Source organism: Geospiza fortis, unplaced genomic scaffold, assembly GCF_000277835.1.
Source record: "Geospiza fortis unplaced genomic scaffold, GeoFor_1.0 scaffold50, whole genome shotgun sequence".
NCBI classification, from domain to species: domain Eukaryota; kingdom Metazoa; phylum Chordata; class Aves; order Passeriformes; family Thraupidae; genus Geospiza; species Geospiza fortis.
In genome coordinates, this window is record NW_005054382.1 from 1,891,868 (window position 1) to 1,907,137 (window position 15,270).

The window sequence follows — 15,270 nt, forward strand, 5'->3', positions numbered from 1 at the left end:
GTCTTAGAAGTGGTAAGGGTGAAGTCTGTGAAACCACAAGAAGGCAGTCATAACTCACAAGTGTGTGGAGACACAAGGATTTCTGTGCTCATTTGTTTTTACAGCTTGTGTTTATCTACTAGTTTTTCTGGGCATTTGAGAAGACAGTGCTCTAAAAAGAGGAAAGGTGTCCCATACTTAGAGATGTAAATTTAATCCGAGTAATGCATAGTCTATTTTCAAAAGTACTGATCTTTTGCTGTTTCACTGCTAATGGCCTTTGGATTTTGATGATTGTCTTTCTAGGAACCTACTAATGATGACAGCCAAAGAACAAATAGTGTTGTGTCTCATGATATAGGTGATGGCTGGTGATTTTCTTAATTTCTTTTTTAATTACTCTTGTGGTTTTTTTATGTTTTTGGTGTATGTGAAGTTGTATCTTTTAATGTTTTGGTCTGTAACAGCAATAAAGGTTGACTTTGTATAAACTGTTTAGGAAATATCAACACAATGTTTAGGTGAATATAGTTTTATTTGTAGCCATCCATCTACAGGAGGACCCACCATATCTTGTGATAGGAGCTAGCACATTTCAGATTATGGCAATGTCAACATAAATCCCAAAGAAAACCTGACTAAGACTTTCTAAAAAATTATTTGTGATATCCATTTTCTGGTGTCAAATCCAGATGTTTAAAATTAGGTGGCAGTGTGAGTCACGCTGTGGCCCATGATAATTTAATTTTGGTTAATAGTTGCAAATTCAGAGAATGAATTTTTAGGATGATCAGTTTTATAAGTATTTCTTACATTCAGTCATCTCTTTAACATAATTGTTTGGATTAACTAGTAACCAGCATTGACTTTTCTATGATTTAAGCATCTGTGGTATAAAAATGGCTTCCTGTGAGGGCATTGTACATTTGATTTAGTTGTGAGGAATCACAGTGGTTAGTTACAGTAACAGAATAACTTCAGGTGTTTATTCCAAAATGCGTTCTTGCCCTCAGCGTCTTTTTTTGGGAATACTGTTGCTTGGTGTTTTTTTTTTTAATTTTTTTTTTTTTAAGAGTTGTATGTCATTATAAGGTGGCAGAGGAAATATATGTACGTAGTTAAGCTTAATGCTGAATTTCTACGTGTTTATATAACACAGTCCTAAAGTTATCTGATAGTAATATATTAAACAGTGTGACTAATATGGTGCTAAGTGCTGTTTGAGCTCCTACCTTTTCTCACATTAGAGTCCTATGCAGTATCTTTTTGTTGCTGTTTTTGTTTTGTTCTGGTAGATTTTATATGCTTTTTTGTTTTCTCTTGCTTGGGTGATCTTTATTTGGTTTTGGTGTTGAAATTTTGCTTTGTGCTTTTGCTAACTAGAATAAAGTCTAAGGACATTACTTATACATCAGAAATAAATGAAGATGTTATTTTAGACCTCAAAGCACAGTCCTGTGCTGTCAGTCTCAGGCTGGGCTGGCTCCCAGGGCATGGAGAGCCAGGGCTGGGGGTGACCTCATTGCAGGCTGTGGCCTCTCTGAGGGCTGGGCAGAGCTGGGTGCTGGTACAGGGTCATCAACAGCCTCAGGCATGGCAAAAGATGAGCCAGGCTCAGGGAATGCCAGGGACAGCTGGGATGAGTGGGCTTATGGTGTACTGGCTGAAGGACAGGGTTCAGGGGTTGTAGTGAATGGGGCCACACCTGGCTGGTGTCTGTTCATCACTGGTGTTCCTCAGGGTTTGGTTCTAGAGCCAGCTCTGTTCAATGCATTTATCAGTGCTCGGGGTGCAGCAGGTGAATGCAACATTAGTGCAAGCTTGCTGTTACCCAATTGGGAGGTGCTGGTGATTCTTTTGGGGGATGAGAGGCCTTGCATAGGGTTCTAGATAGGTTAGAGCATTGGGCAATGGTTAATAGGATGAAATTTGACAAGTAAAAAATGTTGGATTCTGCATAATGCTGGGCACAAGTATAAACTGGCAGAGGAGGAGCTGGAGAGCAGCCCTGCAGAAAAATATCTGGGGTGACTGATCAGCATCAGGCTGAATAGGAATCAGCAGGGTTCCAAAGCAGCCAAGAGGGAAAATCACATCCTGGAATTCATCAAAGACAGCACCACCAGCTGCTCAAAATTGTGATTATCCCACTGTATTCAGCATTGGTGCAGCCTCACCCAGAGTGCTGTGTGCAATTCTGAGCCCCACAATTTAATAAGGATGTGAAAGTCCTTGAATGCTCCCAGAGGAGGGCAACAAAGCCAGTGACAGGGCTGGAAGACATCCTGAGAAGTGTGGCTGAGGACTTTGGGCTTGTCTGATTTGGAGACGAGGAGGCTGAAGGGTGGCCTCATTGCTCTCTATCTGAAAAGGGGAAGTGGAGAGGAAGGTGCTGATCTCTTCTTCCTGGTGTCTACTGACAGGACAGATGGGAATGGCTCAGAGCTACACAGTAACATTCAGTTTATTATTAGTTGATGCTTATTTTTTTCAGTTTCATTCTTTATTAGAACCATTATAAGGCAACAGAAATCCCTTACTAAGGAATTCTTTCTGTAAAATACAATGTACAATGAAATCAGAAACTATATAGAGCAAAAGAGCAAAATGTACTAATTTCAGTTGTTTGTATTTCCTTCCTTTCTTTCCTGAACAGAAGCCAAGGAACCAGAATATTACTATTACTATTCAGAATATTACTGCTATTTTGTTGTATTTTATGGCCATTTTAATCTCATACTGTTCTTCTGTCCATGACTTCTCCAGCAGATGGTCTTCAAACTTGACCTACACTGGACAAGCATGTAGTAGAAATAATGCTAAAAATATGTTTGCATAAGTTGCCCTTGAAAGGGCCAGTCTTGATGGACCTTGCTGTTGGACTTCATAACTTTCTCCTTCACCATCTGCAGCTCCATGTTTCTCCTGTGCATTTCTACAGTGGTTTGGTTTCACTGGCCAGGTTTTAGTCTCCACTCTAGCCTGTTGCTGAGTCATCTCCAAGTGCATAAGGGCTTAAATTTGCCGTAACTTGGTAAAAGACTTCTGGGGTAGGTGTTCTTAGTGTTGTGTAACAGGGTGCCCTCTTTTCATTTTCCTGAATTATTTTCAAAGAAAAATCTGTTCCTGGTATTTATATACAAAAGCATAACTAAATACCATAGACCAGGAGAGGTGGTACTGTGGTTCCCCTGCCCATACATTTACTACAAGTTTGTGTTTAATCTTGATAGAAGGGCTTTAAGAAATAAATTTCTCTTTGGCATTTCCTATCTATTGGTTTTGATATTTCTCCCCACTAAGTGTACAGACTTACCTGAAATTAATTCCTGAGTGCATACTTTTGTATTTGGGAGCTGGGATGCCTAGTTTGATTTTGTTGATTCCATTTTGCACTTTAGTTCCACATTTCAGAGCTGGGCCTGGGGACACGCAACACTGACATTAGATAAGTACCTGTATTCATTTGTGCCACAGTGACCATGCAGTCAGGAAATGCACGTTAAACACAGGTTATACTTAACTGTTACTGTTAACTTCATGCTGTTGAGATTTTTGAAGGGGTACAGAAAATGTATATTGGGAGCCTCTTTTTAAATTCATCATTGCAGCAGTTATTGATTTGTCTATTCAACTGTTCTGTTTTACTTCAGTGGGTACTGTTATTTGAAAGGTTTATTCTATGCTTTTTTTGTCATTTTGAAAGAATCAGTGAGGTTGTCAGGAGAGGCCACTTTTGAGAGACAATGGTTTCACACAAATGTGGATTGAAGATTGGGCAGGGGAGAAGAGACTTCCACAACTGATAATAGATATGCAGCTACTGTCATAGCAGATGAAGTGCCTAGTAGCTCATGTCTGGCATTTCAAAAGAAGGGTTTTATCTCCTGGCATAACTATGGACAGAGATGCAAATTAAGTAATTTTACACTGTTTTTTTTTTGACACACATTGCTCCAATTAAAGACCAGTTTGTACTTGCTTGTGAATGTTATTAACTTCTTTCCCCTTATGGGGCCTACTGTAGGTAGAAGAAGATTGATTTTTCTTGCTTCTCTACATGTTTTTGGTTTTTTTTACAAGAGATGCTGCACAGCTTTCCTTTTTTCAAGGCACAGAATAGAGATGTTTGTCTTAACTGTTTAGGATGAAGGGCATTTGTAGTTTAACAAAGGAAATCAAGTATGCACAAATACTTGCTGGAATGAATTTTGTAATATGATCTTGTAATCCTACGAGTCTTGTAATATTTATCTATTGTTTTGTTTTAGTTTTTTTTCCCTCATGTTTTTGCTTTTGTAAGCTCTTTTTCTTGTACATGTCAAACAGCCCTGGTCTTTGAAGGTCTGATTCTTGAAGTTTGTCTGCCCTTTCCTTCCTGGCAGATAGAAAGTGTATGGGGCTCAGGTGGTGGCCTGAGTTCCTCTAATCCATCTCTTTTGTGCTGTTGGAGACTGCTTTAGTTTCCTCTGCCTGACATCTTTCCTATGATGTCAGGCCTGGGAAGATGGGATGCTTGGAGTTTGCCCTGTTGAGTGCAGTTTGCTCTCTTCAGTATGCAGATTAGGATGCTTCAAGGTTGCCCTGAAGATAGGCTGTGCAAGGGTTATAAATGGGCAGGAAAAATGGTATTTAACTCTTCCTTGAGGCCATTTCTACACTGCAGATTGAAGCCACCACTAAAGATGAAGTCAAAGTCTCACTGGCATAAGTCAAGTCAGAATTGGGTTTGAAAAAAAACAGACATGAGGGAACTGAGAATGGAATGTGGGAGCATGTAAAATGCTACAGATAAAACACAAATTGCTGATTATTTTAGATTATGGTTTCAGCCAGGTACACTGGCATGAGCAATAATCACAGCTGAATGTTTGTGATAAACCGTGTGTTAAGATGCAGAGTGGAGGGGAGCCTTCATTTAGAGTTTGTGCTTGCTCTGATACCTTGCTATTCAAAGGAAGCCTGTAGAATTTGTTTTTCCGTATACAATGAAAGATCATTCACATCATGTTAGTTTGTATGTAGTTGAAGTTGCTAAACAATATTTTTACATTTTGATAGACTTCCTTTTTAACTCAGGTACTGATAGGTTTTAGTAGAAAAATGAGAACAGTTGTAGATGTTGAAATTATCAAGTAGGGGAACCAAACATCTGGGCATTTATGGCTTTATTGTCTCAAGTAACAAATCTAATTTAAAAGCAGAGCTGCTTTTTCTAGTTCAGTGGAAAGTAGCAACATAACTGGAACAAAGTGGTGAGCTGCTACTGATCTGTTATTGCAATCAGCTACTTCTGTCACATTTTATGTGGAGACGAAAGGGGGATAAATTGAAACTAGCACATAAAATATTGTTTTAACATCGCTGCTGGCTAGATTTGTAAATGGAAATAATAAATCCTAATACAGCATTGAGAATAATACTAAAGAATTCCCACTAGCTTGTTATTTACAGCTGTTCTAAAGTTTTATTTCTTTTATTTATGTCTCTTTCCAAAGGGCTTGGACCTGAGATGGTGCTCATAGTTAGCTAATCTTATGCTAGTGAATCTGTTTTAGCTAAATTTTACTGTAATGACAAATAAAAATGGTATTATAAAATTAAGTAGTATTGCATGGTAATCTGCTGGAAGATAAAATAAATTTTCATAAAATATTGAAATTAAATGGTATGAACTGATTGTTTTAAAATGCTCCTAAATAACTGGAAATAAGTTAAAGGAGTGAAAAAGAGTGAATATGTCTTTATTATCCCCATAGCTTCCTTGGTAATAGAGAAGTAGAAATTGTTAGCATTTCAGCTCATATGAAAAAAAGACATATATGAATTTTCTGAAGATCAGATTAAGAGTTGTGGTGAATGCCAAACCATTCTGAGAGTCTGACTGTGGAGATTGTTGAAGTCACAAAATGATGGAAATTGAAAGGGATCTTTAGAGATCATCTAGTTCATCCTTCCTGCCCTGGCATCTTCCATGAGATCATGTTGGTTGTTGAACAGTTCCAATGATGGAGCATCCACCACTTCTCTGGGTAACCTCTTCCAGTATCTCACCACCCTTATCTAGGGAAAAAACTTCTTATGATCCAATCTAAATTTGCCTTCTCTGTTTTCATCTGTTGCCCTTTGTTCTGTCCCTACAGGCCTTGGTCTCCCTGTCTTTCTTGCAAGTCCCCTTCATATAATGAAAGGCTGCAATGAGGTCTCTCTGGAGCATTCTCTTCTCCAGGCTGAACAGCCCCAAGTGTCTCAGCCTTTATTGAAAGGGGCTCTGATCCTCAGATAATTTTGGTGACCCTTCCCTGGACCTGTCCCAACAGGTCCTTGACTTTCTTGTCCTGAGGATTCCAGAACTTCGTGCAGTTCTCCATGTGTGGCACATGAGAGCAGATTAAAAGAGGACAATCCCTTCCCTTGACCTGCCGGCCACGTCTTGGAAACTTTGTGAACATATGGCTACATACTTGTATGAAGGCGTGCACAAACATGATCTTTTTAAACATTCGCAAAGAGAGATCCAGCTTCAAAGCATGGGCTTCATAGTTGTGGTAGCAAATCACTGTATTCAAGCTTACAAACTTTGCTGAGATCAGAGCACAGTGCTGCAGTATTGAAAAACTATTGTGGTTGTCTCCATTAAAATGATTCTAATGTATCTGTTTCTCTGTCTGAATTGTATATTGACAGAATAATTTTTACTTTATCTGTGTGAGTTTTACACATAAGAAGTTTTGCATTGCTGTGGTTAAGAGCCAGCTGGCAGCTAAGCTTGGCATGTGCTCACTCAGTTGATCCATGGGTGAGACTGGGGAGAGTGTCAGAGCAGTAAAGGTAGGAAAACCTCATGGCTTGTGATAAAGACAGTTTAATAGGTAAAGCAAAAGCCATGCACACAAGCAAAACAAGGAACTATTTCACTATTTCCCAGATGTTCAGCCATCCCCTTCATCATGCATAGTGGTGATTTGAGAGGACAAACGCCATCACTCAAAATATCCATCCCTTCTCCTCCTCCCTTTGGCATTATATGTTGAGTAGGGCACCATATTGTATGGAATATCCCTTTGGTCAGTTGGGATCATCTGTCCCATCTGTGTCCCCTCCCAACTCCTTGTGCACCCCCAGCCCTCCCAGGTGGGATGGGGTGAGGAGCAGAAAAGGCCTTGATGCTGTATGTAAGCATTTGTAAGCACTGCTCAGCTGTATCAAAAACATCCACGTGTTATCAACACTGCTTCCAGCACAAATCCAAAACACAGACCATGCTAGCTACTGTGAAGAAAATTATACCAGATGAAACCAACCTATGTAACATATGTATATTATTCCATTATTTGCATCACTCTTTAATAAAAACAAAAAAGGAGAAAGAGAAAAAGATACAGTGCTGTTATATTAGTACTTTGCATTCTGGCCTACCTGAATTCCTCCTCCTTGGAAACTGATTTCCAAATCTATAGCTGGTGCTAACAGTGACAGAATACTGCAGTCACATTCCCTGTGGGGATATCTTGCCTAATTCCTATGAAAGGGTGTCCTTTTACTCCCTTATAGACTAACAATTGTAGCCTAATTCTGAACAATAGATTGACCAGAATCTTCAACCATTCTGTTTCCAGAGTATGGATTTATAAGTGATGGAAAAGGTAGATACATATGATGTCCTTACCCTGGACTTTGGATGTGTTGCAGGGTTTGTACCCTATTTCTCATGTTCAGTCCTTTAGGTCTTCCTGATGTTGTTTCAATCTTCCAGAAAGTAAATAATTATTTTGTTTCATCTTTTAACACCACAAACATACACTTCTGAGCTGTGAGTTTTTTCCAAAATTGACCTTTCAGAAACATCTCTAGAAGAACAACAAGTTGCTGTTTGTCCCTGTGCCAGTTTCATACTTCTCTTTCTCTTCTCATTGTGTTTTCTTTTCCTTTAGCTTAAGTTATTATTTTGCATGTTATACTGTATTGGTTGTTTTACTGCAGTCAGGATAAATCAGAGCTATACTGTTTCCTTATCTTGGAAACACACTTTATTATCAAAAATATAAAATAAGACTGGCACAGGTGTCTTTTGGGAAACTCATATTGCATTTAATTGAATTTTCCATTTACATAAAGGTTGTTCATTATCTTTGCTTGACAATTTGTTTTAAATGATGTGCAATATTGAAATGCAACTAATGGACTTTTCTTTTCATGAATCACTACTAATCTATATCAATTTCTAAAATGCAAGTGTTACCTTTTGTCTACTACTTAGGAATTCTAGACAGCAAGTGTTTACAGAGATGGACTGAAAGATGACTTTATTCAGTTTTCCATCAAACTTGCCCGCTGAAATGCTTTCCTAACTTTTTAATGTTCACTTTACACTTGTGTGAGCCTTTAACTCCACAAAAGGCACCAGGAGTCAGGATTGGTACTTACGTTGTGATACAACATCATTTTCTAAGCAGAACTGGATGGTGTGTTCCAGTTAAATATGTTAGGGTGAACATGTCTAGCCTGAAAGAAATATTACTATTCATGTACATTTCTTTTGTCTTTCAGAACAATGGGTCACTTGCTTGGTGCCAGAATCATAAACAGTGTTCAAAGGTAAGTCTGCTTTTTCCTCTCTCATTTATGTTACCTATTTGCTTTGAGTCTCTTGTCTGTAGATTAAGTGCTTTTCTTCTTAGCCTGTTTTCAGAAGTGTCTGTTTATATTTTATTTGGAAACCTCAACCTGTAATAAAATATCAAAAATTAAAACCAAGTGATTATTCTTTCAGGACAAAGGAACCATGTTGCAGGATATGTATCAAGCATAGTTAAACCAACATAATTCTGTCACTTTAAGAAAGTTTACACTGGCTAGAAACTGGTGTCTCATTTGTGGTTTTTTCAGTATTTTTGGTCAGAAGAAAGTAAAACTGTCAATAACTTAAAAATCTTCCTCCAACAGTACCAGGGTATTTCAACATTCAACATTTCATTCAGTTTGGATATTTAATTTTTATCTTGAACCTGAGTTTCTTGGAAAGTATTCTTGACACAAATCCTGGTGGCTCTACTGATGCCCCTTTCCCATTCTAGCGTTTAAACCCTGGAAACCTAAAGGGTAAATGGGCTAATTGTCAACTGATTCTCCTGTGCAAGGGTCTTTCTATGGTGCCTGTGTGGAAGCAACAACAATTTGGGAGCTTTAGTGGGTTTAGCTCAAGTGGAATTGCACATTTGTTCCTGACTATTCATAAATCTGATGGAAGATGCATTCACTGGAAATTTGCCTAAAGGTCCTAAAAATATGTTTCTCTAATAATTTAGGCCTTTTTATTCATGAAGGTTGTACTGAAAATGGAATTAAATCTAAGTAGCATTGTTCTGTATTGTTTCAATAATGCAGTCAATGTTAAATGCTGATGCTAACCCTTGATTTTAACACGTTGATTTCTTGTGTACATTTAAAGAGTGAGATTGCACATTTGCTGATCTAGCTTCCGTTGACATAAAAGGGATTGGAAATGGGCCGAATTTTTGACTGTTCTGTTGCAGGTAAATAAAACAAAGTTGATTGCTTTTATCAGTATTAAAATCTAGGGTACAACAGCATCAATATAAGAAAATAATGGAATGGAACATTTCCTATTAGCTGTGTCACACTGCTAAGGATTTCACTTCTGCAAGGAAATCTTATCATTCTTAAAATTCTTCTTGAAAACCCCAAACAGATGTGCAAAGCACATATTTCATAACTGAATTGCCTTTTCAGGAAAGCATAAGGGCCTTGTTCCATAGTGACACATCACTTGTTCCATAGTGATCCTGATACAGTTTTTTAAAAATTTAGTTGCAAAGCCTACTGTGGTAAGTAATTGGAAGGGTTTTCCAATGGTTTATGTCTGCCCAACAAAGAAGGAATCACACAAGAAAAGTAGGCAAGGTTTTAAAGCAGGGCAGAGGTTATAAGAATATCTGAGTCACTCACTGTTTATTGAATCCACATAAGGTGTATATAAGCTGACATGAATTTTACCTTGAAATTGAATCAGTATCTTGAAACCAGTGTAAGAATGCTACAAATTAATATTATATTGTATTACAAAACAGTGATAGTTTCAGTTTTAAATTACTTAAAATGTGCTTTGCAGTTATGTTACCCTATGTTTTTCATTCTTTCTTGGGAAGGTAATATATTTTCCTTAAGAAAGAAGCTTTGCCATATTTAGAAAATAAATAAATGTAAACTTGGCCAAATTGTTAGCAGAGCTAAACTTAAGCATAATGTTGTCTTTTCAGCATGGCTTTGATTTTTTGTGTTTTGCAATGCAAAGTTAAACAATTACTTTAGCTAGCTAAAGTTTTCAAAGTGATGTAGGGAATTCAGTTAAACTTTTAAAAATGCAAATTCCTTTTACTTCTTCTCAGCACTTCGGTGGAGGAGGTTTGTATGCGTGTGACAGGTACTGGAAGATTCCACAAGGAATGGTGTGCTGCTCAATCTTACTACAACTAACATGGAAGGCCTTGCTGGAGATAAAAAGGTTGGGGGCAGCCTTGGCTGCAGTGACCATGAGATTGTGGAGTTCAGTACTAGGCAAGAAGGAGGCAGGGCAGCAAGTAAGCATGAACTTCAGGAGAGCAAGCTTTAGCCTCTTTAGGGGTTTTCTTGGAGGAATCCCGTGGGAACAGATCCTGTGGGGAAGAGGGATCCAGGAGAGCTAGTTGGTCTTAAGGATCACATCTGTAAGGTTCATGAATGATGCATCCTAGTGAGCAAGAAATTGGCCAAAGTGGGCAAGAGACCTGTGTGGATGAATAAAGAGCTCATGTAATTTCTCCATTGTAACTAGGAAATACACAGGAGCTGGAAGCAGGGTCAGGCCACTTGGAATGAATGCAGAGAGATTGTCAGAGTGAGTAGAAATGAGGCAAGGAAGGCCAAGACGCATCTGGAATTAATGGAATGGGACAGTGGTAACAGAGGAACAAGGAGAAGGCAGAGTTGCTGAACACCTTCCTTGCATCAGTTTTCACTGACAAGACCAGCCTTCAGGAATCTCTGACAAGGTTAGGCTTTGGTTAGGCTCTGATGGGATGCACCCACAAGTACTGAGAGACGTGGTGAACACTGTAAGTAGGCCAAACACAATCACCTTTGAAAGGTTGTGGCAATCAGGGGAAGTGCCTGAGGACTGAAAGAAAACAAATGTCACCTCAGCCTTCAGAAGAGGTAAGAAGGAAGACCTAGGGAACTGAACAACCAGTCAGCCTCATCTCAATCCCTGGAAAAGTGGTGGAGTGCCTCACTCTGAAGTCCATCTCCACACAGATGACAAGTAGATTCTCAGGAGTAGCCCTTGATGAACCTGATGGCCTTCTACAATGAAACAACTTACCTCGGTGGATGGGGAAATGCAGTGGATATTTTCTGCCTCTATTTGAGCCAGGCTTTTGACACTTTCTTGCAGTATCCTCATAAACAAACTCAGGAAGGAAGGACTGGAGGGATTGGAACTGACTTGACTGGCAAATTGCAGAGGGATGTAATGAGGCACAGGGTCTGGCTGGGGCCTGTCACTCGTGGTATCCCCCAGCGTTCAATACTGGGCCCAGTATTGTTTATTTTATTCATCAGTGACTTGGATGAGAGGGCAGATGCCTCCTCAGCAAGTTCAGTGACAACAGAAGGCTGTGAGGAGTGGCCAATACCACAGAGTGCTGTAGAGCCCTTCAGAAGGACCTTGACAGGATGGGCAGGGAAGAACTGTGCGAAATTCAGCAAAGGCAGGGTCCTGCACCTGGGGAAGAACAACCCTCTGTGCCAGCACAGGCTGGGAGTGACCTGCTGGAAAGCAGCTCTGTGGAGAAGGACCTGGGGGTGCTGGTGGACAGCCATCTGTCCATGAGCCAGCAGTGTGTCCTGGGGCCAAGAAGGCCACTGGGATCCTGGGGGGCATTAGGGAGAGCACTGCCAGCAGGGAGGTGATCCTGCCCCTCTGCTCAGCTGGTTGAGGCCACATCTGCAGTGCTGTGTGCAGTCAGCCCCTACCCACAGAAAGGTCATCTGCTGTCTTCCTGGGGGCCTGGGCAGGGATGCCCCCCAGAAACTTCCTAATCTGGAGCAGTCCTGAGACTACTGCTCATTATTGATTTTCCACATAGGAGATGATGAAGTGGCAGCACAAAGTCCAAGGATGATCAAAAAGGACTTCAGGGCCTTAGAATGTTTGGCAAGGGAATCTGAGGCGCAAGTTACTATTTCCTCTCTACTTCCAGTTGAAGGCAGCAACATTGGAAGAAACAGATGGGCTAAGTCTATTACTGCATGGTTCTGTGGCTGGATCACAACCAAAATTTTCGTTTTTTTCACTATGGAATGGTCTATGCAGCACCAAGCATGCTTGTACCAGTAAGGACTCACCTTTCTCAGGGAGGAGAGTTGCTGCTTGGGAGCCAGAGGGGCCCATTGATAGAGCTTTAAACTAGCTGTGATAGGGGAGGGGGACAGTATCAGCTTTGTGCCTGGTGACCTGTGGGATGAGAAGTGAAGGTTAGAGGGACAGCGTGCAAGAGGAGCCTCTGCCAGTGGGACTCTGAAATGTGCTGGCCACACTGGAATGCACTTGCAGTCTTACAGAGGCAGACCAGGGATTCCTAATGTAACAGAAACCAACAGGGAAACACCAGAGAATTATCTCAAAGGAATTAAGGGCTGTTCCAGGAGGAGCTGGAAGCCACTGTGCTGCTAGAAAGCTCTGACCCTGTTGCCATTTTGGGACAAGGTGAATGGATTCAAAGTATGTTTGTGTAGAGGCATTTCACATATACTCTTCAGCCCTCCATGTTCCCAGGAGCCACATAAATGTTTCCACTAACATTGACACACTCATTAGGATTGATACTACATGGTATAGAATTGTTTGTGTACTGAGGTTCCATTCATATTTGGTCTAGGCAATGAAAGTTAAAACATAACATTTCTTTTACTTTACCAGTAGGTTGCTGGCAGCCTGTCAGACTTGCTAAGTAATGCAAAGGTGGGCTCATAAACAACAGCATGAGGAAGTAGAACTGCAAAGTGGAGAGGGTGAAAAAGAAAGTGGGTTGGATTGAGCTGGGCTCAGTATTTCTTAGCACAGTTGTTGGACCAGCACCTGGATCTCATCAGCTCTACTCATTCCTAGACACCACAGGGGTAAAAAGCTTATCTGAGGAGAGAACGAGACAAACAGACACTCCCTTCTTTTTTCCCCATACATGACTACATAAAACCTCAGTTCCTGTTGCCAACAGCTGGCTCAGCAGAGGAATTAAAGTTAGAACATCTGCAGAGGTTATTGTCTGGTTGGGGAAAGACAGTTAAAACTGGAAACTGATGAATCTAGTTTTCTTATGCATCTGGCCTAAGATCTTTCATCAGAGCCAAGAGTTTGGCAAAATAGTACAAAAAATATATTCATGCCTGTCATCTTCACATTGTCTTTAAATAATATTTTCACATGAGTTACGCCTGTAGGTAGGCAAATATAACCTATTTTGGGCTTATTCCTCCTTTTCCCATCCAACTAATCATATTTGTTATGATATGAGTTACCTAAGTGATTATTTCAAAGCATTATGAGATACAGGTTATATACAGGATGAAGTAGTGTCTGTATTGTATAGATTTTATCTAAAACATAATTCAGCTTATTTCCAACACAGGCAGTCAGTCAGCTTTGCTACTGGAAGAGGTGCTTCTCCCATTTGATCATTTTTGTGGCCCTCCTCTGGACCAGCTCTAACAGGGGCACATATTTCCTGTGCTGAGGAGCCCAGAGCTGGAAGGAGCACTCCAGGTGGGGTCCCACTGGAGCAGAGGGACAGAATCACCTCCCTCAGTCAGTTGATGCCACTGTGTTTGATGCAGCCCAGGATGCAGTTAGAGCAAGTGCACACTGTGGGCTCATATCCAGCTTTTCACCCATCACTACCCTTAAGTCCTTCTCTGCAGGGAAGCTCTCAATCCCTTCATCCCCCAGCCAGTATTGATACAAAGGATTGTCTCGCCTAGGTCAGCACTTTGCACTTGATGATCCTCAGAAATTCTCATGAGCCTACATTTAACTTGTCCAATGCCCTCTGGATGGCATCAAGCATGTCACTCACACCACACAGCTTGGTGTCATCTGCAGAGGGTCTTGCTTAGGGCCCCCTCAGTCCTGCCATGCCACAGATGACAACAGTAAGCTGTACTGATGCCCAGGGGTCTGGTGACCTCTAGGGAACACCACCCTCTGGATGAGACCAGCCAACTAGATTCTCTTCTACCAAAGAGTCCAGCTATCAAATCCATCTTTCTAATTTGGAGAGAAGGATGTTGTGAGAGACCCTGTTAAAGGCCTGGTTAAACCAAGCCATGCTGTGTATCTCAAATCACCTCCCTATCCTGCATGTGCCTTAGCAGAGCTTCTAGAAAGATCCGTTCCATGTTTTCCCAGGCACAGAGATGAGGCTGACAGGTTAGTAGTTCCTAGAATCCTTCTTTCTACCTTTTTCAAAAATGGGTGTAGTGTTTCTCTTTTTCCAGCCACCTGGATCTTCACCTGTCTGCTGTGACTTTTCAAATATTACGGCAAATACATCAGCCAATTCCCTCAGGTCTCTGGGATACATCTCATCAGGTCCCATAGACCATGCATGCTCCAGTTCCTCAGGTGGTTATGGGACTGATCTTTGGTTACAGGTACAGTGACTTTGCTCCTCCAGTCTCTCTTTTAGCCCATCCACTTGGGAGGCATGGGGGAAAAAAAAGGTTGCCTCTGAAGTCTGAGAGGAAAAATATTGAATACCTGAGCCTTCTCCCTAACCCTATTTGACCATGTCCTTATATTCTTGCCAGGATAGGTGTCCATACTTCCTCTGCCTGTGCATTTCCTTCTTGCCCTTTACTTGACCAGAAGGTCTCTACTTATCTATGCAGGTCTCTTGCTATCCTTTCTTGATTTTTTACACTTGGGGATTGAGAGTTCTTTTGCTGTATGGAACATGTCCTTAAAGATCAGCCAGCTCTTTTCTGGTCCCTTGTCTTTAGAGTAGCTTCCCAGGGAGTCCTGTTGACTAACATCTTGAAGAACTGGAAGTTTACTTTCCTAATATTTAGGGTTGTGACCTTATTTTTTCCTGACCTTATTCTTTGCCAGACCCATATCCCTCAGGACTGTAAACTTCACTAGTCCATGAACATTGCATCCCAGGCTGCCTCTAACCTTCATATCACTGATTAACTAACTTGGTTAAAGCATTACAATAACCATTAAATTTCCTG

The 15,270-nt window shown here is 40.7% G+C and overlaps 1 protein-coding gene across 1 annotated transcript in view; it reads left to right on the forward strand.

Moving 5' to 3' along the window:
• Positions 1-1,572: 1,572 nt before the first annotated feature.
• ANOS1 (anosmin 1) overlaps positions 1,573-15,270 on the forward strand; it is a 113,885-nt gene continuing 100,187 nt past the window's right edge. The window contains exons 1-2 of the mRNA XM_014308711.2: positions 1,573-1,821; positions 8,530-8,577. Of these exons, the coding sequence (XP_014164186.1) occupies positions 1,573-1,821; positions 8,530-8,577 (297 nt within the window). The remainder of the gene's footprint in view (positions 1,822-8,529; positions 8,578-15,270) is intronic.